General features: G+C 46.7%; 1 protein-coding gene across 1 annotated transcript in view; it reads left to right on the forward strand.

Moving 5' to 3' along the window:
- Window positions 1-22995, forward strand: part of LOC147693009 (rabenosyn-5-like) — a 141556-nt gene that overhangs the window by 16162 nt on the left and 102399 nt on the right. Inside the window, exon 3 of the mRNA XM_086939251.1 lies at window positions 3479-3819. Within this exon, the coding sequence (XP_086795377.1) occupies window positions 3657-3819 (163 nt within the window). The 5' untranslated portion in view covers window positions 3479-3656. The remainder of the gene's footprint in view (window positions 1-3478; window positions 3820-22995) is intronic.

Raw genomic sequence — 22995 nt, forward strand, 5'->3', positions numbered from 1 at the left:
ACCAGGTGTGTCCGAAGTGGTTCGCCCATTACACGCTCTAAGACCATACCTTAGCGTTAGGGCCGTAATTTGTAACGCTAGTGGGGTCCAAGCTTTTGGCGGGGTCACATCTGCCCCTGGTACAGCCCACCTATCCTCTTCTTCTGATAGAAATCCTTCCTGAAGGCCGGGAAGTGGCTCAAAGTGGGAGTTAAAATCTCCACCCACCACATAGTAAGAGTCAGTCGGCAGTTCAGATAAAAAATTCGACAGTTCGTTAAAAGCCGGTGATTCTTTTGCCTTTCCCATTGGCCTGGAATAAATATTAACCATCAGAAGGCTAACTTTGTTTGGCCATGTCAGTGTGACCGCGAGGATATCGTCGCAGCTGCATGGGAGCCTTGCTGCCACACAGCCCAGATGAACAGCAATCCAGGTTGCAAGACCCCCTGAGGGTCGGCCTTTGCCTTCCCACCTTGCTGGAATAAAAAAAGATGCATACCCTGGGTGCTCATAGTCCTCTCTGGCCCAGGTTTCCTGGAACATACATATGTCGCCGGTTTCTATGTAGTTTCCCCATGCGGGGTCTTCCAATTTATTGGTTAAACCCGCAATGTTCCAGGAAATTATCCTCAAATTTTCAGTAGTTTGGGGTGTCGTGGCCAAGAGGGTGGATGGGGCAGAGCCATGTTCCACATGTGTTGCAAGGCCTGTTCCTGGAGCAGGAAAAGGAGCATGTGGGTCCAGGGATCCAGGTTCCCCCTTGCCCTTGGGGAAGGGAACCACGGCTGTTCGCTCTGCAATAGGTGTTACATCCGTTGCAGGGTTAAAGAATTCAGTTTGGCCGTGTTCTGGAGAGGATAGAACGTTTGGTGGGCCAGGGATTACAGCCAGGCACTTCATCTGGGGGTCCAGGGGGCCATAGAAACCCGGTTCCCCTGGTGGAGAGTTATTAGCGGTGAGTCAGTCGACCCCATCTAGCCCGTTGAGACAGTTAAAGCGATTAAAATCGCAAAAAGGTGTGTCCGGTGGTTGGTAGTGTGGACGTTGAGCAAAGCCTTTGTGGTTGCGTCTGTATTCCACCCTTGTCCATGTATCATGTGTGTGGGCCTGGGGCCTATGGATTGGAGGAAAGAAAAAGGATACTGGGAGGGTTTGTATCGTGGAGTCAAGGGATCGATTCATTCCTTCACAAATGTGTCGAACCGTACCTGGATCTTTAAAGGTTACCATGATGCAATCCCCCACTATGGTTTTCCTGGTCTTCCCCAGCCATGGAACCCTCCTAACCATAATAATTTCGTTGTTAAAATGTGATGGCAAGGGACGGTTCCAGTTTAACCATTTAATTACCTTTTTCTTGAGGGATTGATAGTCCTCATACTCTCCTGATCTTAGATGTGGGGCGCCTGCCAAAACCACCATTAATCTGTTGGCCTCGGGTGGAAGATCTGGCCTCCGTGTTTTAGGGGTAGGGCAACCTGGCGTAGAAGGGGGGTCGTTGGCCCGATCTTGGTTTATTCCAGTGGCCTCTGTTTGAGGGATATGTGGAACTACAGCCACAGGATCATTGGGTCTGCTGCCTGAGTTATTGTGCTGAGGTTGAAGTTGGACAGACATAAGAGGTTGCAAGGGGGCAGCCGGTGGCTTGCTTTTAGGGGGGGCTTTGCTAGTGTCAGCTACAATTTCTGTGATAGAAGGTTCCCCACCGAAGGGGTGGGTTCCCCCTGATTTAGTCTGTTTACTTACTAGAGAATTTAGAGTGGTAAGAGAAGTCTCTAGTAAGGTGAGCCTAATCTCAACTTTTTTAAGGCTGTCAGAAATGGGCTGCAAGAGGGAGCGGAGTAGAAATTCAATGCTACCCTTTGCAAAAAAAGGATGGTTAGGATTTGGTGTGTCAGCCTCTGGCTCTTTAGAGGTGGAGATTGGGGTAGGTTTTAAAGACTTAGCTGGTGGGGCTGTCTCCGTGTTCTTCTTCAATGTGGCAGTGTTGGTATTGCTCTTACCAAAATCCAAGTGCAATAATTTAGATTTCCCCCTTCCCCCCCCTGATTTCCGGGCCCGTTTGCTAGGTGGAGGCCTATGTATCTCTGCCATGGCTTTTAATTTGGGCTTGTTCTTATTGGCCAATGGTACTGGTTGAATTTGAGTTGTCAAATCAACAGGAGTATGGGAAATCTCTGGGGGGGCTGACTCTAAGATTTTGTCAGATGGTAACCCTTGGGTCGAAGCATCTTCCCTTAGTAGAGCAGGGAAGTCCTCCATTATTGAGGTGTCTAAGGTACTGGATAGCGCAGCTGCTTCTTGGGTAGTGGAGTGGGGAGTGATGTCTAGCAGTGGCCTGTTTTTCATAGATTCGATGGAGCGCCTACGCTCCGCCCTGCGTTTCTCGAGAGAACCATCCAAGTCCGTTTCACCTTTATTGGATTTGAAATAACTGTCCAGTGTCCCGGAACAGGAGGCACCCTCCCTGGCAGGGGTTTCCCGTGGGGGGGGAGTATGCATAACCTGGGTTACGGGGCTGAAAAGGATCAAGAGGGGTGGCCCGGCCCGGCCTCCTCCGGCCACTGACGGCCTAAGACGGTCCCGCCCTTGTCCCGGGCTTCTCCCGGCGCCCTCCCGCGCGCTCCCGCGCTGGGGCACGTATAGCTCCTTTTATGATGATGGGGAGAGATTATGGGCGGGGTGGGCGGGGCCAGCAGGGAGAGCAGCCCAGGTGTTGCGAATAGGGCTCGCAGGGACTCCTGGTAAGGCGAGTCCCTGCTTCCAAGCTCGCAGCCCTGCCGGCAGCTCCTCACGCCCAAGACAACAGCTCCTCTCCCAGGGAAAGCACAGGCTCCAAGTGCGGCGCTGCGGGACCCGCGCAGCGGGTCCGGCGAGCTCTCTCCCACACACAACGGAGGTCGAAGGGGCAGCAGGACAACGCAATCCAGCAGCAGGAATGGCCAGAAAGAACAGGCTTGAAGGTCCCGCGAAGGCAAGTTCCTCTCCCGCTTTTCAGTCCGTGGGCGGGTGGGCGGGGCCAGCAGGGAGAGCAGCCCAGGTGTTGCGAATAGGGCTCGCAGGGACTCCTGGTAAGGCGAGTCCCTGCTTCCAAGCTCGCAGCCCTGCCGGCAGCTCCTCACGCCCAAGACAACAGCTCCTCTCCCAGGGAAAGCACAGGCTCCAAGTGCGGCGCTGCGGGACCCGCGCAGCGGGTCCGGCGAGCTCTCTCCCACACACAACGGAGGTCGAAGGGGCAGCAGGACAACGCAATCCAGCAGCAGGAATGGCCAGAAAGAACAGGCTTGAAGGTTTACTTTTAATGTACCAGAATACCATACAGAAACATTCCTTTAAAGCCAGCTCTGTTTGCATTTCCAGTACGTGTTTCCTTCTGCACTCACAAAAAGATGTTTAAAAGAGGACTTTAATCAGAAATTTAAGAACAATATAAACAAAAAAAGCTCTAGTATTCATTCCCGGTAAATAAATGAGTCTCTTTTTGTTTGCTTCCTAGGATACGTTTCTGCTGCGAAAATGGACAAGAAATGAAGATGCCGCATCACAGCTCGTACCCAGGAGCGTCAGGATAATGTTAATAAACAGTGAATCTCTTCACGGCTGCGGTTTGGACTTTGTCCCTTTCCTTTGTGGCCTGAGAGTAAACAGACTCCCCTCCAAAGATCAGCACGACAATGGCTTTGAATAACCCACCCCCATTTGTTGATGAGGGGGACATGAGGGAAGGCTTTCTCTGCCCCTTGTGCAAGAAGGACCTGCAGTCATTCCACCAGCTTCAGTCCCATTACGAAGATGAGCATTCAGGCGAAGACCGGGATGTCAAAGGGCAGCTGAAGAGTGAGTAGACCTGCATCTCCTGGCTGTGAAATGTAGTGAACCAGTGAGCAAAGGCATGGGATCTGGCTGTTAGTCTCTCTCTAGATATTTATGGGTTGTGTATAAAGGGAGCAGAGAGAGTTTCACTCTCACCGCCTCTTAAATGATGCATGTGGCGCATTAGTACATTTAGTTACTTACATTCAAATGCCAAATCTTTATTAGGCCCTCAGACTGATATGTGTTGTGTGTCAGCTTTCTGTTGTGGACAGCATTTCATTGATACTGCAGAGACTGGGCGTTAGGCCACCTCCTTTCTGGCCGAGCTGTAACCTTCCACTGAAGACATCATAGAACTTTTTTTTTAGCACTCAATGGGAGTGCATGATCTGCTTCTTGTGCCCCAGTTTGTCTCCTCCCGTCCTTCCTCAGACTGTTCAACATAAAGCATGCCTGCGGCTTAGTGTTGCGCGCCCTCTTCCTGCTCTTCTCCGCTCTTTCTCCGGCTCTGTCCTGCTACGTTCTGGCCATCCTCGTGGATGTGCCAGTACTTGATCCATTTAAAATGCAATGGAAGTGACAAAACCATTGGTGGTGATCAGTCATATGTTCAATTACTCCATTTGATATTTGGCTCGCAGGTTGTCGTCAGGAAAAAATATGCTGCAGTTAAATTCTGCATGTTTGCTTTAGAGGTTTACCACCTCTTAAAGTAATATCATAATGTAGTCCACTCTCTGCACACTACTTGCAGTCACCTGCTGCTCATCCGACTAATCTGAATGCATACACTTCTCACCATCACTCCCCATAATCAATCAATCAATCAATCATATTATTTGTAAAGCGCACTACTCACCCGTGAGGGTCTCAAGTCGCTGAGGTGCGGAATGCTGCTACTGCTTGAAAAGCCAGGTCTTGAGGAGTTTTCTGAAGGTCAGCAGGTCTTGGGTCTGCCGTAGGTCGATGGGGAGGGTGTTCCAGGTCTTTGCAGCTAGGTGGGAGAACGATCTGCTGCCTGAGGTCGATCTTCGGAAGCGGGGGACTGTAGCGAGGGCGAGGTCGGCGGAGCAGAGCTGGCGGTTGGGGTTGTAGAAGCTGAGTCGTCTGTTGAGGTACATTGGTCTGGTGTTGTGGAGTGCCTTGTGTGCGTGGGTGAGGAGCTTGAAGGTTATCCTCTTGTTGACCGGGAGCCAGTGCAGGTCTCTCAGGTGGGGTGTGATGTGGCTGCGGCGAGGTATGTCGAGGATCAGGCGTGCAGAGGCGTTCTGGATGCGTTGGAGCCGACTCATGAGTTTGGCCGAGGCTCCTACGTAGAGGGTGTTTCCATAGTCCAACCTGCTGCTGACAAGGGCCTGGGTGACTGTTCTTCTCGTTTCAGTGGGGATCCACTTGTAGATCCTACGGAGCATGCGGAGGGTGTTGAAGCAGGAGGAGGAGACGGCGTTGACCTGTTTAGTCATGGAGAGGGTGGAGTTGAGGATGACCCCTAGGTTGCGTGTGTGGTCGGTGGGTGTTGGAGCGGTTCCCAGTGCGGTCGGCCACCAGGAGTCGTCCCAGGCCGAAGGGTTGGATCCGAAGATGAGGACCTCTGTCTTGTCCGAGGTCAGCTTCAGTCGGCTGTTCCTCATCCATTCAGCAACGGCCTTCATTCCTTCGTGAAGGTTGGATTTGGAGGTGTGGGAGTCCTTGGTGAGGGAGAGTATCAGCTGGGTATCATCGGCGTAGGAGAGGATGTTGAGGTCGTGCCGATGGGCGAGCGGTGCCATGTAGATGTTAAACAGAGTTGGGCTGAGGGATGAGCCTGGGGTGCGCCGCAGATGATCTCGGTGGCTTCGGAGCGGAAGGGGGGGAAGGTGGACGCTCTGTGTTCTGCCGGAGAGGAAGTAGTTGGTCCAGTCCAGGGCTTTCTCTTGGATCCCAGCGTTGTGGACGCGTGTTCGTAGTGTGTGGTGACAGACCGTGTCGAAGGCGGCTGACAGGTCCAAGAGAATGAGGGCCGCCGTTTCTCCGTTGTCCAGCAGGGACTTGATGTCATCGGTGGCGGCGATTAGGGCAGTCTCGGTGCTGTGGTTGCTGCGTAACCCGGACTGGGAAGGGTCCAGGATGTTGTTCTCCTCGAGGTAGCGGTTCAGTTGTTCGTTGACGGTCTTCTCGATGACCTTTGCCGGGAACGGGAGCAGGGAGATGGGCCGGAAGTTCTTGGGGTCCACCTTTGATTTCTTGAGTAAGGCGTTGATCTCGGCGTGCTTCCTGCTCTCCGGGAAGGTTGCTGTCTTGAAGGAGGTGTTGATGACTTTCCGGAGATGGGGTGCGATGGATGTGCTGGCTCTGTTGAAGATGTGGTGTGGGCATGGATCTAACGGAGATCCGGAGTGGATGGTGTTCATGATTTTGATGGTGTCATCGTCGTTGATGTTGGTCCAGTAGAGCAGGTTGTTGGTGCGGATGGTGGTCGTGGGGGCGGAGGTCTCAGTGGTTGTCGGGCGGTTGTGGCGTTGAAACTGTCGTGGATGTCTGTGATCTTGCGGCGGAAGAAGGTGGCCAGCGAGTCGCACAGGTCTTGCCACGGTGGGACGTCATTGGTGTTGGAGCTGGGGTTGGAGAGTTCCTTCACGATGTTGAAGAGCTCTTTGCTGTTGTGCGCGTTGTTGTCTGGGCGGTCTTTGAAGGAGGCCCTTTTGGCGGATCTGATGAGGTGATGGTGTCTGCGGGTGGCATTCTTGTAGGCGGCGTGGCTGTCCGGTGTTTGTTCATGAGCCATATCTTCTCCAGCTTTCGGCAGGTTTGCTTGGAGGCCCGGAGGTCTTCAGTGAACCAGCTGGCTTTCTTGTTGGTATGATTGTTGGAGGGTTTCTTGATCGGGGCGAGGGTGTTGGCGCAGTCATTGATCCACTGTCTGAGGTTGCGGGCAGCGGTGTCGGGGTCGGTATGGTCGGCGGGTGGGCTCTGGGCGAGGGTGGTGGTGATGGTTAGCTGGACTTCGGTGACTTTGCTCCAGCAGCGGTGAGGCATCTGTTGGGTGCGGAGGTGCGTGGTGGGTTTCTCGAAGGTGAAGTGGATGCAGCGGTGGTCGGTCCAGTGGAGTTCGGTGGTATGGTTGAAGGAGACATGGGGGCTTGCGGAGAAGATAGGGTCAAGCATGTGACCGGCGGAGTGGGTGGGTGTTGTGACGAGCTTTCTGAGTCCGAGGTTGGCTAGGTTGTCGATCAGGGTGGTGGAGTTGGTGTCGTCATTGTTCTCGAGGAGGAAGTTCAGGTCCCCGAGGAGGATGTAGTCCGTGGAGGTGAGGGCATGTGTGCTGACAAAGTTGGCGATGGAGTCGCTGAACTGTGGTCGGGGTACGGGCGGTCTGTAGATGAGGGTTCCTCTGAGGGTGGTGTTTGGGTCGGTGTGAATCTGGAAGTGCATGTGTTCGGCGGTGCTGAGGGTGTCGTCGGTGTTGGTCAAGACTCTGAGTGTGTTCCTGTGGACGATGGCGATTCCTCCTCCCGCTCTGTTGGTGCGGTCCTTGCGGGTGATCTTGTAGCCTTCCGGGATGGCTATGTCTATGTCGGGTGCCGAGGCGGGGCTAAGCCAGGTCTCCGTCAGGAAGGCGACGTCTCGGGAGGTAGAGTCGAGTAGGTCCCAGAGTTCAACGGCATGTTTTCGGGCGGAGTGGGTGTTGAGAAGGATGCATCTGAGGTGGTTGGGTTCTTTCCTGGTCGGCAGCATGGTGGGGCGGATGCTTGTGAAGCTGCAGTTCCGGCAGGTGAAAGCTCCGTGGGTGTGTTCGGGGCGGCCAGGATGCTGAGTGCGTGGAGGGTTCTGGCATCGTAGCGGTGTCGGGCGTTGTGGCGTTCATGGTGTCCAGGGGTCCTGGCGCTGGGTGCAGTCCTTTAGGTGCGCAAGCGGCGCACCAGCGGTGCGGCTGCTTTGCCGCCGCGTAGTGGCTTCCATAGGAGGGGATGTGGGAGGGAGGAGCAGTTGGGAGGCAGGAGCGGGGCTGCGAATGGGAAAAATGGGCGGGCCGCGGGAGAACTGGGCACAGGAAGGAAAAAACAAGTTTAGGCAAGAAAACAAGTACAGGCACAGAGGAATAAAAACAAGTCTGGCTAGAAAGCAAGTTAGAAACAGGAATAAAAACAAGTCTGGGCAAGAAAGCAAGTACAGGCACAGGGGAATAAAAACAAGTCTGGGCAAGAAAGCAAGTACAGGCACAGGGGAATAAAAACAAGTCTGGGCAAGAAAGCAAGTTAGGCACAGGGGAAAAATACAAGATTAGGCTAAAACAATACAGGCAGAGCTGTGCAGCAGCGTGGGGAGCGACCTGTCTGCGAGCAGGGTCATAGGTCGCTACATAGCATATACACCCACATAGCACATTGTCCTCACTTCCCTCTGCCTCAGAGATCCCAATTCTGAGTTGCAGGAGTTCCTCGCAAGAATTCAGTGTGATTATCTGCTCTTACACTTCCTTGAAGGGGTCCTTTCCCCAGGGCTCTAGTACTACTTGATGGTATAGTTTCTTCCTGCTGCTCCTCAAGAAGGAGCTATTAATCATTAATATTCTAATTATCACTGTATTAATTTATCTGCCCCTTCCTGTACAATGTCCTTTGCTATTGCTCCTCAAATCCAACTCCTTTTTAGGTCGAGCCTAGCGGCAGCATGCATGCACTGCTCGCTCTGCGAGGCATGCTGTATTAGGGTATGCACTGGCAGCCCCGCCCACTCTCCACTCATATTTGTCATTGGCTTTGTGTCATTGTCTTTCTTAAATGGTGGCTTCTGATTCGTAAATGGGCTTGTTAGTCCCGCCTTAGTACCGCCTTGTCTCCATCTGTTACGGCCCACAGCGACTGGACCTTTTACTTGGCTCGTTACACGGCCTGCTTTATTTAGGGGCTGAGCACTATTTTTGTTATTGGCACTGATGGGGACAATGGTGGCTGCATTTTTGGGAATTTTCATAGTGCGTGTGGCGTCCGGTTTAGGGATACCGCAATCATTTTCAATTTTATTTATCTTTCATTTTGAGTGCAGCGTCCACTTCAGGGACACTGCTCCGTTTGTTTGTTCATTTTTTTAACTTTAAAACTGAGCTCTGCGCCGTTTCAAGGACACCGTGCTCGGTTTCTTTCTTTTTTTTTTTTAAACTTAAACACTGAGCACGGCACCCGATTTGAGAACACTGCACTCAGTTTTAAAGTTAAAAAAGAAAGAAACGGAGCGTGGTGTCCTCGAAGCAGCGCCACGCTCAGTTTTAAAGTTCAGCAAGCATTCGCAATGCAATGGGTCTCGCATTTATGCGAGTTTTATGTTATTGACATTGTCATTTACAATGCCAATAGCTGAAAGTCGCATAAATGCGAGACCTATTGCATTGAAAATGCATGTTTCAAAATAGCAATTTAGCATGTCTGTAATTACTCTAGTTTCTCTTTTCACTGCAGGAGAATACTGACTGTGTGCATCATTGAAAATAAATGGATGTGTAAAGTTCAAACAAAAGTACCACTCCCCTGCCCACTGCTGTGTGGCCTCATATGCTCAAGGCTGAATCCTATTTCAGTTAAGGTGAGCTGCCTTACACACTCCTTCTGTGACTGACAGGTGCATTCCCTGCTTGCTCTCTCAACAATGCTGCTTCATATATCCACTCAAGGTGGGCGCACAGGGGGGCCTCCAGGCATGTGTTTTTTCATAGCTGATGCACTGTTGAGTCACTCAAGGCAGGAATGAGATGCTGTCACCATGGAGTGTGCTGCTGGTGTGTCATAGACTAGCTCACACCACTGTCGCCATGCGGTCTCCGATGCACCAGTTATCAGCAGCACTGATTGCCACTGACATCAGTGAGCAGGGAACGCCTGACATCAGCGACAAGTGCACTTCTTTTTGCACCACCTTCAGTAACAATATTCATTTTCCACATCTCACCTTTTTCCCCACTACAACTTTCCATTTAATGATTCCAGTGATGCTCTAAACTGGGCCTAGTTCATCTCAAACACAATCTCAATACTTGTTGCTGATTGCATGTCAGATCAACTTAGTAGGTTGTGAGCTCATTTTCCACAATTTTCCTAAGAAGGTTCGCACATGTAATTAAAAAAAGTTTAATATTTGTTTAATGGCAGCACTGATTTTACAGGTTGCTAATCCCAACTTCCCTAATAATAGAGTATTTACACTTCATATTATCAATCTACATTCCTTATTCTAGAATGTGTGTAGATGCCACAGATCTTATTTGCATATGCTCTAAAGTTATTTTCTGAAGTTTAGGAAATGTGGCAAATTTTTGCTTGGTGCTTCACGCTCTAAATGTGAATGTATTTGAGCTTATATAGCGCACAGCTACCCGCAGTGGGTTTCCCGGCGCTTGCTTAGGGAACCCGTCCTGGTATTCCCCTGTGAGATAACCCAGGCAGGGTATCCACAAGGTGAAAGCCAGGCATCCCGCCGTGAGGGGCCGTTGTGGAGATTAAGCAAGCTATTGCCCAGAGTCGCAGAGTGTGAACCCGTGAGTCGAGAAGGCACCAGAGCGAGAATTATCGAGTCCGTGGAATTTTTATCCCAAGACCCGCCGAGGCGGGGAATTGAACCCTGGTTCAGGGCCGATCTCAGCTTCCGGGTCTGCCGCCTCTAACCCCTGAGCCACACTTCTCCACTGCTCTAGGCACAGTGCATAAGAAAGCCAGGCTTCTGGTCTTTTTCTTCCTACACCTTTTGCACCCTCGTCTGGGGATTCTTCTTCTGCACGTTTTGCAAAGCCCTACTGGAGTCATGGCAGTTACTTGTGGTTAGTGGCCACCCTTGTTGATTACTTTGTCAATTACATAGAAAGTGTTTAAAGTGATGCAGTGAGAGGTTGGCATTGTAGTATTCTGAGAGTTGCTGAAATCCTAAAAATGTATGAAGACTTTTCATGAATCTTGCCACAGTATGAAGAAAATGCATGTTTGGGAGACCACTTGAGGGGGTCTCAGATTCTGGATAGCTGAGCACTGCCTTGATTGTGATTAGACAGAATCTGTGCATGCATGACTATTTTTAAGTCTTCTTCTGGTAGTTTGGGCATCACTTTTCAATTCTAGTCTAATTATGCCAGGAGGTCTTGTCTTAGTAGTATTCATGATGTAAGTCTTGAAATTAAGGGTGGTTTAGAAGTTGAATTGTGGGGACTTGACACCGTCTGGAGGCTAAACATCTAGCCTTAAATACTTGTGTCATAGGTTTCAGTCAGCCAATATTGTAGTTTGATTTATCATTGAGGAAGCAATGGTTTTTACTAGTCTGTATACTGGTGTATTCATATGTGTTTGTCAACCAGTAGCTCCCCAAAATTTTTTACAGGTTAAAAATAATTCCTGACAGGATGGTTTCTTAGAGGACGCTGCAGATTACAAGGACTCAGTAGGACCTTCATGGGTTTATTTGGACCAGCTGGACTGTGGTCTTCAAGTAAGATTCTAATAACTGTAGGATGTTGCCTTATAATCCCAATTCAGGTCTTGGCAGTCAGAAGCATTAAAGGCCGCAAAGAGGTCTGCAGAACAGGAAGGCACTTTCTCTAGTCTTTGATAATGGAAGGTGTTAAAAATGGGGGTCTCTAGTTGGCAGTGGCTTGCACCGTGTCCAAGTAGGGACACTTATACTAGTCAGGGTAAGGGGATTACACAGCTAAGATTACCCCTGCTTACCCCCTTGGTAGCTTGGCACGAGCAGTCAGGCTTAACTCATGGGCAAAGTGTAAAGCATTTACACAAATCACACACAGTAACACTACAATACATAGTAACACTACAACATAACATAGTAACATAGTAACACTACAAATGGACACCACATCAGTTCTAAAAAATAACCAATCTTAATCTGAATAAAACAAGACCAAAACAACAAAAATCCAATAAACACAAGTAAGGATAGTATTTTTGCAAGAATAAACCAAAAAATCACCTCCTCGTAGTAGTCAATAGCACCAACATGTGCAATACCGGCGTCATGAACAACACACATCCAACAGTTCAGTGGTGCAGCATTAAGAAGACCCAATAAAAAGCCCCTTTGGAAATGAAGAGGCCTCGCGGACCTTGCGATGAAATCCGAAGATGAATCGTAGGCGGGCATTGGTTCCGGAAGTTGGTGAGACCTGGAAGTAGCATGTGTTGCAGATCGATATCCGTGATGTTAAAGTCAGTAGCGCTGGCGTCGGCAGGTGTAAGAGCTGCGATATTGTCGCTGCCGATGCGCCGTGCTACTCATAAGCAGTGATTGTGGCTTCAGTTCAGGCAGCACCAAGGCCTTGATGTAGAAGGGCTGTCATCGGTAGACCCAGGGCTGGGGGAGTAAGATGGGGCGATGCGTCATGCTGTTCATGAGCGGTGCCCTCAGTCATGGTGCAGGCATTGGTGTTAATGATGGTGGAAAGTGGTGGCATCGGTGAGTCGGGGCTGGAATACCATCGTAGTCGATGCATTTTGCTTTTCACGAGCAGTGACCACGGCTTCGGTGCAAGCAGCAGCGTCTATGTTAGGGTTGCTTTTCTTGGAGAGACAGCACAACCACTCAGTTCCAAGGGCCCAGTGCTGGCAGCAAGAAGTGGAGGAAGTATTTGATTTCCCTGATACTTCCAACATGAGGGAAGCAGGCACAAGCCCTTGGAGAACCTTGACAAGCAGTTCTTTCACTGTCCAAGAAAGAAGTAGCAAGCAGCAGGCCAGCACAACACAGCAACAAGCAGAATGGCAGTTCCCCTCCTATAGCTTCTTCAGCTCTTCTTCTTGGTGGAATCTCCTCTTAGTCTAGAAGTGTTCTGAAGTCACAGCTCCAGTACATATACCAGATCCTGCCTTTTCCTGACCTGGTTTCAAACACACTACAGGGGGATGGAGACAGTTTTGTGTGAGGACTTGCACAGCCATATCCAGGTGTCAGCGACAACTCCTCCCACACTCTAGCTCGGGAAGACCCATTAACCTGATAATGGGCCATCAGATTATGGCAGTTCGGGCTGGACTGTTCCCATGAGGCACAGGGTAAGACTGATTTGCATATGGCCATGCCTGAACTGGGGTGGCAGAGTGAGCTAAAAAATGATGATGGATTAAACCCAAATCAGTTGACTGGGGGTGAGTGTTTGCAATGTTCAACACTCCGTCCATCATCCCTTTTTGGTTTTGCTTTAATCAGATTATGCAGGGCACACCTCCGCTTCCTTTGTGTGACTGACTAGAGTGAATGTACAAACAGCCCAACTGTCAGTCTAAACCAGATGTGGATTCCACAGGCAGGTAGAGGCACAGAATGGTAAAGCAAGAAAATGCCCACTTTCTAAAAGTGCCATTTTCAAACATTCAATTTAAAAACCAACTTCCCTAAAAGATGTATTTTTAAAATAAGCGTTCAGGGACTCCAAATCTCTATCGCTTCGCCATTCGGAGTTACACTTGTAAGAGGTAACAGGGTAACTCCAATTATAACCTGTGGGAAAGATAGTCCTTGCAGTAGTGAAAAACGAAATCGGTAGTAAAACACACCAGCCCATGACCTGTCTTCAAAATACACTGCCCATGGGGCTACCTTCGGACTACATTTGGGGTGCCTTGCATGTAGTAAAAGGGAAGGTTTGAGCCTGGCAAGCCAGTGCACTTGTCAGGGCGACATGGCAGTTTAAAACTGCAGTCACTGACACTGCAGTGGCAGGACTGAAACATGTTTGCAGGGGTACTCATGTGGATGGCATAATCAGTATTGCGGGCCCACTAGTAGCATTTGAATTGCAGGCCCTGGTCACACCCAGTGCACTGTACTAGGGACTTAGCAGTAAATCCAATATGCCAATCATGGGTTACCAATCACAATAATAATAATTTGCACTGGGAGCACTTGCACTTTTGCACTGATCACTAGTGGTAAAGTGCCCAGAGCTCTAAAATGAGCAAAAACGAAATGCAGCCCACCGTCCGAAACAGGTCAGTAGCAAAAAAGACAGTGAAAAACACACCAAAGAGCCCAGGTCTAACAGAAGGCATCATATGACGCATTAATGGGAAATGTCTCTTTGCTGTAGTGTGGCCTGGAACCCAATGGGGAGATCTGCAGCAAGAGCAAAGAAATGGGCAGCATGAATCATTTATCCACCTCCAGTCTTTAACCATCCTCCTCTGGGCTCGGAGAGCATGCTGCTAAGGAAGGATACTCTGCTTAAAAAGAGTTGCAGCACAACTTTGTTTCAAGATAACTCATCCATGGTTAAATAAGTGCATCGTTTGTTTCACCCTTGACCTTCTCTACAACTCAGGGGGAACTGTTAGAGCCCATATGGTGGAAAAGCATATCATCGTAAAGCCTCTCATACCCCTCACAGATTACTGGAAGCACTCTCACGTCCCTCACATAGTAGCAATTTTACTCTTCCGAAACCACACCCACCAGCGCAGAGTCACACACCATCAAAAGCACAGCCACAAAACTCAAACCACTTGTAGAATTGCAGTCACCTCCTACTGGAAGTACTACCACGCCTCTCAAACACTGGCAGCAGAGCCAGTATGACTTACTGATAACTATCCATTTGCATTGAGCAGTGAATTTGTGCATGTGGTATTGTTTATTTGTGAGTGGGTGGATTCAAGAATGAGTCAATGGGTGGTTGACTAGCGAAACGAGTGACAAGCGTATGGATGATGAGTAAATCAGCCCATGTACAGATGGATGTCTGACTGCATTGATGGAAACATCCAGTAAGACCAATGCTTGTTTCAATATTTTGCTTTCCGCTGTCCTGCAGCACTTCACGCTCGTGGGGAATGTAAAACCATATGGCATATGGGTAGAGGGAGGTGAGAAAGGAAGCAGAGACAAAGGGTGCTAGTGGGAGACTTTTCCACCACTCGTTCCTGTACTATCCCAGTGCTTTGTGTGAGTGAAGCTTGAGTTGTAATAGGCGCTTATTTGCAGCATACAAGTGTGTGTAACAGTTTTATTTGGAAGAACAGTGAGGAATGGCTCCACAACCATTGAGTGCTGAGAAGAGTAAGTCCCATTAAAATTGCCTCTCCCCTGATGATTACCATTTAATATCTTTCAGACAAATAAATGTTGGTGGTTTATTTCACCACACCAATGTGCATACATACATAGAGGAGCGTTTTAGTCCATCTTCTTTATCCATTATTCTCTTCAAGTATCTGTCACATTTTGCACCCAACCACTACAACATGGGGCAGTGAATCAGTCCATTGCAGCCATTGGCTCTCTTCGCTGTGAGTGACAGCATTTTGCTTGTGCACATTTTGCATCACCCTAAACATTGCCAGTCTCTGCTTTTAATGTATTTTTGCAATCTTGTATTTTGTATTGCTTTTGTTGGATATACACAGCACCTTTAGACTGCTGCACTTTTATATTGCTCAGTGCCCAACAAGTATCAGGCTTACCATAATCAAATCTCTTTATTCGATTCAAAGAAACATTAGAGCATACAAACACATCCTTTACAATATTTCAATTTTGACCCATCTAATATAATTATGTAAAACAGACTTTCAAAAATAAAATATTTAAAAACAAAACATATAGAAATTATACGTTTCTCATAGCTAAAGCATTACACCAAGATCATGACTTCTTTCGGGAATGTTGTAAATGCAGTACATAAATTACTATTCAATTGTCACATACAACTCCAATTCTGTTTCAAGCGCAGAGAAAAAACATTTGAGTGTTAACGTTTTTTTTACAATTTTTTACATTTTTGCCCTTTCTTATTCCTTATAAAGCTGGCAGCCCACAGTAATTTACTAACTCCCAGTACCACAAGTTGGGAGCTATCAGATTTTAATATTCTTAGTACCTCTAGATAGCTTCTACTATTCAATCTTCTGCAGAGGGCCTTAATCCACTTTCATCTAGGTATTACATAAGCTGTGCAAAAAAACAAGTGGTATAGAAAGAGTGTTCCCTGACCAATTAAGAATAAATGTTTTGTAACAAACATTCATTGGCAAATATATTGGTAGCACACTATTGTTTATTCACATAGTGTCAATACGTGTTTCATTGTATTTTTTCATTTTTAGTTTTTTATACACATATAAATAGCATTTTTACAGTGCCCACTGTACAGGGGGGGGGGGGGGGGGGGAGGTAGTGCAGTGATCAGGATTGGTGTGGGTAGGTGAAGTGACAAATCAATTGCAAATTTCTTTTAACAATTGAAAATGGCTTCTCAAGGGAGCCATACAGGAGTTTATCCAAAATCAAGTTGGGATTATTATAACATCATATTAGACAGGTGTTCAAAATCACACTCTGATTATGTGTTCCAGTTAAATAGTCAACGTTTCGACCCTCGTTGTAGGGATGTTGCCCCTTACATGGCGAGTCTTCTTCAAGACAGGGGGAGTGAGGTGGGCATATCCTATGGGGGAAAGGTATTTTTAAAAATTACTAAAAAATCACTTAATGAAAACTGCACAGAGGTACATCAATTGGCATCATACGTTAGTGTAAACCCTAAACTCAGGTCCAGATGGACCGTAAGGCAGAGTGCCGAGCTAGTTTCTGTCTATTATGGCCTCTTAAGGCAGAAAATAATAACAATCTAATTCTGTCTAAAGTGGCCAAAACTGTCCATTGTATCCTATTTAGTTCCGAAAGTAATTACAACATGAATCTTTATAAAGTGGCAAAACTGTCAACATGGTTTCTGACACAGAAAAGAAATAACATAACTGATAGGTTAATTAGAACGAGTCTCCACAGAATTTGATTAACACGGTGCTTCATGGTAGAGCTGTTAATTATTCCACCTATTAGTCACTCATTGACAATTACTTGGATCACAGAGATATATATCGGGCGTACATTGTGATTACTGAGTCTACCTATTGGGAGTTATTACTTAGACACTGGTACCGGTATTTTTAGGGTTACCTTATTTATGGGTACTGGAGCAATCCAAAAGTAGGTGTTTCGGAATCACCTTATTTCAAATCATGTTCCTAAAAAAATATATATATGCATGGTTTCAGAATTCACTAATGTGTGATTAACACTGGCATTATCGTGATACAGGCTCTATGAGTTTACCTGGTGTTAGGCAGAGAGTCCTCTTTCTTATTGGAAATCTAAAGGGAATAGAATGGATGTAGCCTGTAGTTAGATGAGGCTCTCACATTGTAAATTCAGTTTGAAATGTAAATTAAAAATTTGAAAGGACACCACATGTAAATGCCCCTGCTATTACCTGAACGGTAGTGTCCAGATCTAGGCATGGGTCCTAGTTCTATTCTGACTCGGTCGCTGCAAAAAGGGGGAAAAAAAAAATTGCAATTAGGTTAGGTAACTGTGCAAAGCCTAACGTAGATTAATTAATACGCAGGGGAAGCGTGCAGAGCATCGCCCGTTCCTACCTGGGGAAACGGGTCAGAGATCCTCGTCCCCAACATCCTACACCTTCTGCAATCACTCGGCAGTGTTGGGCTCGCGTTCACTGGAAACCGAAGTCAAACACTTCCGCACCACGTGACCGCGAAGGCAATGGAAGAAAGCCTACGCTGGTTGCCGTGGTTACTAAGACGCATAGTTAATTGTTCTCTTGTGGTCGGTTTAGCTGTGGGACATAAGAATTCTCATTGAAGATTTAGATTAAGTTAAGTGCAACAAAACTTCCCGTAATTATTAATTGTGGATTTGGATTAATTTGAATGCAACAAAACTACCCCTATTGATCAAAAAACGATTAGGAAGGATTGGTTATTCGATCCAACAGCATCGAGTCCTAAGTGCTCAATATTTTGCATATTGCTAGGGGTACGCTTCGCACTAAAGCCAGAGTATGGGTGGAAATCTATGGACACATGTTTGGTTCAATTGTTTGGAGTGTGGTTTATATTTAAAATTAAGAGTTACTTTTGTCGGTATGTCAGCTGGGATCTCTACAGTATATTAAACCAGACCACGTAATTGCCAACACAGGGTATTAGAGTGGTCTAGAGTGGAAACAAACGCATTTCAAATAACATATATATTCATCCATCGTTCAATGGCCCCCTTGGATTACGTAGACCTTTACAATAATGGAACAACGTATGATGAACACCATACAATAATTCAAAAAAGGCCAAAAATTATTGCTTCTTGTCAGAGACCACGTAACTGCCTCACAGGGCGTTATAGTGGTCCATACAGTGATCTAAAATGATCCTAAGTAATTGTAGAATCTTAAAGAAAGGCTCACATTAAGCGACTTGGGTTATAGATCTAGAATGGGGAGACTCAAGGAATTGACCTATAGGAAAGTTAACCTGTACATTAGATTGTTGCCATCTGTATGAAACTGCTGTCTAATTCATTCAGTCCCTCATTGATAGAATTGAAGCGGGTTATCCATTTCATTTCTCGCAGATTCAGTAAGGAGCAGATGTTACCACCTCTTGGTCCGAGATTGACTTTCTCCAGGACGATCCATTTAAGGTCCTCAGGTCCCTGTCTTAGTCTTTTGAAATGGTCAACCAGGGGGGCGCCCACTGTTTCACATCTAATGCGACTGCAATGCTGTAGAATTCTTGATTTCACTTTCTGCTGTTTTTGCCCTACATATATCATCTGACAGGGGCATACAATACAGTAGATGACATCCATGGTATTGCAGTTGGTGTAGTGTTTTAGAGTGATTTTGTGATGTTTATAGACAAACTCCTTCATTTGTAGGGTGTAGTCACAGGCTTTGCAATTACCACATCTGTGGTGTCCAACAATGGGTAGCAGATTCCACATCGATGTTAGTGATGGTGGTGCTGGTGTCTCTAGGTAAGAGCAGACCACATGCTCTCGAATATTTTGAGCCTTTTTGAACGAATGCACGGGCGGATTTCTTATTCCAACATCGTCACTGATCAAATTCCAATGCTTATTTATAACTTTTTGGATCTCGTTACTCTTTGTAGAGAAAGTCGTCACACAAATTAGGCGGTCTGATTCGGGTTCATCTCGTCTGCTCCCTTGTAGAAGGGATTCACGGGCGCTAAACCATGCTCGTTTTCTTGCTCGTTTGACCATCCTTTAGGGGTATCCTCGATCTATCAGACGCTGAATTAGTTCTTCCGACTCAACCATATAGTTCTCTTTCATTGAACAATTCCTTCTTATGCCCAAAAATTGCCCAAAGGGCAAGTTGTCACATAGCGCCCTGGGGTGGTGACTGGAATACTGCAATAGGGAGTTTCTTTCCGCTGGTTTTCTGTAGAGCGTGGTACATAGCTTCTCTTCTTGTACATAGATGGATAAATCCAGGAAATTTATGCTAGAGGAACTAGACTCCATAGTGAACTGTATGTCTGGAGACCTAGCATTGAGCCATGTGTGGAATTCAATTAATTTTGACTGACCCCCTTCCCAAATCATGATGATATCGTCTATGTAACGCATCCACGTTTTTATCCTAGATCTATATGGATTCACGTTATTCAATACAAAGTGTCGCTCATATGTGGCCATGAAGATAATCGCTAAATTTGGGGCAAATGCCGCCCCCATGGTGACTCCCTTTGTCTGGATATAAAAGTCATTTTGAAAGACAAAGAAGTTGCGCATCTGTACCGACCAGATTCTCGGACCAGATGGAATCAGCTCCTAGGAGCCCCTCTAACCCGGCCGGAACGTACTCACCTCCCTCCTTAGAATGTATTTACAATGGGTATGGATATATGTATGTACATCTTATACCTAAGGATGGGAAAAATAGCAATAAACATGCATTGGTTTTCTACAATATCCTATTCACACCTATTGGTCTCGCGGCCACGTAGGCCCAGACTGGTCTACCCTAGGGCAGGTCTGATAATGTACCATTACACACTGATCATCAGTGCTCACCCGACGCACAATCCGGCGCGCCTACACACATGGGCCTGCAGACCCAGTGCTCTCATTAATATCCGATCTACAATCCGGCAGATCTACACACCTCTCTATCTTAGGTGCTCTCACTTACACACGGCCCACAGTCCGGCGAGCCTCCACACCGTCTCCCTCCGGTGCTCTCACTTACACACGGCCCACAATCCGGCGAGCCTCCACACCGTCTCCCTCCGGTGCTCTCACTTACACACGGTCTGCAATCCGGCAGACATATACACACGCCATGTACCAATGACGATCACTTTCCTATGAACATTTAAGGATGAAGTCTTTGGTTATCTACTCGGGATAAAACTACGATAATAGAAATTGATATGGCCAAATTATAATATGTACCTTCTGCTCCTGACATCAAATGTTCCCTCTCTCCCTACTTGCTCAGTCATTCCTTACCTGATCGGGATTCGCATCCGTTCATGCAAACAATGTCTAACTAGGAGCTCAGGTTACCCTGATTGAACAAGAATACAAGGCACATGTCGGTTCACTAAGAACTGGGGTGTTTTTTTATTACAACAAAAATAAACACAATACTACACAATGTATATACTGTAAAGAAAAGTAAAGGTTAGAATGCGCGCTTAACAAGGAAAAGGGCAGAGATCACCTTATTAATGTGAAGTCGGGGCTCGGCAGTCATCTAGGTTCCCTTCTCGTCTCTGTGTCTTGGCTCGTCTCGGAATCACACCTCAGCAGTCACGGGTACACGTCTGCACCGCTATGCTCAATCTCCTCTGCTTCCCTCCAAGTCACTGGAACCTTGCTGGCTATTAGCTACCGTCTCTCTCTCTCTCTCTGTTTCTGTGCGCTCCGCGCTATTTCTCCTTCAGTCTTTCTTAGAGAGTCTCGGTTTCAGAATCTTTCTCGGACTTCAAAATGGCGATTGTCTGCTCTGGAAATAATTAATGGCATAGATGCTAACGGCTAGCTGCCGCCTACAGACTGACTGACTCATTGCCTAACACTTTCGCTAATATCAAAACCTGCCCCTTCATGGAAAGTTACGGCCAGTAACCTGCCGCCCACCAAATTCTTGTACCTCCCCGTACCAAGGGCACGTTCCCAGCCGGCCGGCCTGGAGTTGTGTCTTCGGAGTGGAGAAAAATACAGTCTTTCGATAAGGGCCAGCCTGAACCGGTTCTCTCCAAGCGAACAACACCTTAAAACTAAAACATTACACTTGACCTAGAAAGCCTCTCGAACTACCAGGCAGAGAGCAAGATGGAGTCTGTCCCGTTTAAGGCCTACAAGGCCCAAAATACGCATAACTCCACAGAAGATGTACTAATACTCTTACAAAAGGATGGATCATCACTAATACTTATATATCTATCCCCTAGCTTAAGTTTATAAGCCCTGATCTAAAGAAAAGGGTACGAAAATGCACTACTGTGCCTCATGGATAGGTCCTACTTATAGTCCTAATCCCTATACTCTAAGGGTAATAGGCTGGAGTCATTCTCCATCATCTTCCCTCTCAAAAGAGGGTCGAAAAAGTCGGTTATCACAGCATCATAGCGATCTTTAGCACTAAAGTGATGAATTTAGTAGGTACATAGACTGGAGCTGTTCTTTGATCAAGTACCATGGTGATCACTTCAATGGCTTCCTCTTGGGGAATACTCGTATAAAGGGAAACAATGTCACTGGTTACCAATAGTTGACTTATTGGATCAAACGGTAAGCCATCAACAATAGTAATGGTATGTGTAGTGTCTCGTAGGTATGTTTCGGTTGTTTCCGCAATGGGTTTTAAGAAGAAATCAATGTATCGACACAAAGGTTCCAATATGGACCCACATCCAGAGACTATGGGACATCCTGGGGAGCTGGTCATGTCTTTGTGTATTTTGGGTAATGTATAAATGGTTGGGGTCCCGGGATTTTTTTGATTGAGATATTGAAATTCTTGCTCTGATAGAAAGTCTTGGTCCAGCCCTTCTCTGGTCAAACGCATTATTTCAGATGCCATTTCTTGAGTGGGGTCGCCTGGAAGTTTCTTGTAGTTCACACCATTGTTTAGTTGTTTCATCACTTCGGCTTTGTATTTACAAGTATTTTGAATCACAATGGCTCCGCCTTTGTCAGCAGATTTTATGACAACATTTTTATTGTCTTTCAGGCTCTGCAAAGCAAGTTTTTCATTCCTGCTTATGTTGAATTGGGTGTATTTTTTCTTTGATAGTATCGTTTCAACATCTCTCATTACCACTGATTCGTATGCTAGAATTCTTTTTGTCATCATATGGGCTGGTGGTACGCAAGTAGAAGGGATTCTTAATCCTGTATGTGTTTTCTGAATGGTTGATGGAGAATTACGGAAGTGATACCTTAATCTTACTTTACGAAAGAATTTGAACAATTCAGTCTTGATATTAAATGCATTAGGGACTGCTGTGGGGACATATGATAAGCCTCTATTAAGCACTTTAACTTCACTCTCAGTCAGAGTAGGTGCAAAAAAACAAGACATGCGCAATATCCTCATTCGCGCCTAATAGGCACGAAGCGCATCTAGAGTCCCTTTCAGTAAAAGTCAGATTTTACCCATTTGGCTGTGAAGGTGTTCACTTGAATTATCCCATACCTAAATTTCAAGTAGAGTGATTTTGCCAATTGCGGTTCGATCTCGTCTAAGAAAGGCTCAAAACTCGGGTTCATTTTAAAAGACAGAAATTGTGATGTCAGTCTCCCTGCCTCGGGATCTAAAGTGATTTTATGTCAAATAAATTCCTGATATACATTCCTGATCTCTCTCTTTGAGTCAGGAATCAACAAATTCGGATTTGCCAAATACCGGCTCAGGCCTAGATCTGAGAGAAATATACGGACATGGGCCAACCAGGGCAGGGTAACATATACATCCAGTTGCAGGAGCTCCCTCAGAGTCTGTCTATAAGTCTCTAATTCTACTGTTAACCAGATTCTAATCCAGTTGGCTTGAAGTCTCCAAACAGCAAGATGATCTAGCCTTTTTATCCCAATATTGTATGAGTGGGGTCATTGGGGTAATTTTTGGTAAGTGCGTAAACATTCTCAGGATTTTATTTTCCCCAATAATTAATGACTGCGAATTGTGGCCTCCCATAACTCTGATCCATAGAGTGAGGCAGTTTGCGCTCTTTCTTTATAAACTTCTAGCGCAGGAGTAATGGCCTTGGATACAATCGAATGCTGCTTCTTCATGATAGGGATAGAATTCTGCATTAACATGGTGTTTGATTTGTTTATTTGTGTCTTCCATGTGAGTTTTGAGTCTATTGTGACGCCTAAATATACAAA

This window comes from Lissotriton vulgaris, chromosome 9 (assembly GCF_964263255.1).
Source record: "Lissotriton vulgaris chromosome 9, aLisVul1.2, whole genome shotgun sequence".
Lineage (NCBI taxonomy): Eukaryota > Metazoa > Chordata > Amphibia > Caudata > Salamandridae > Lissotriton > Lissotriton vulgaris.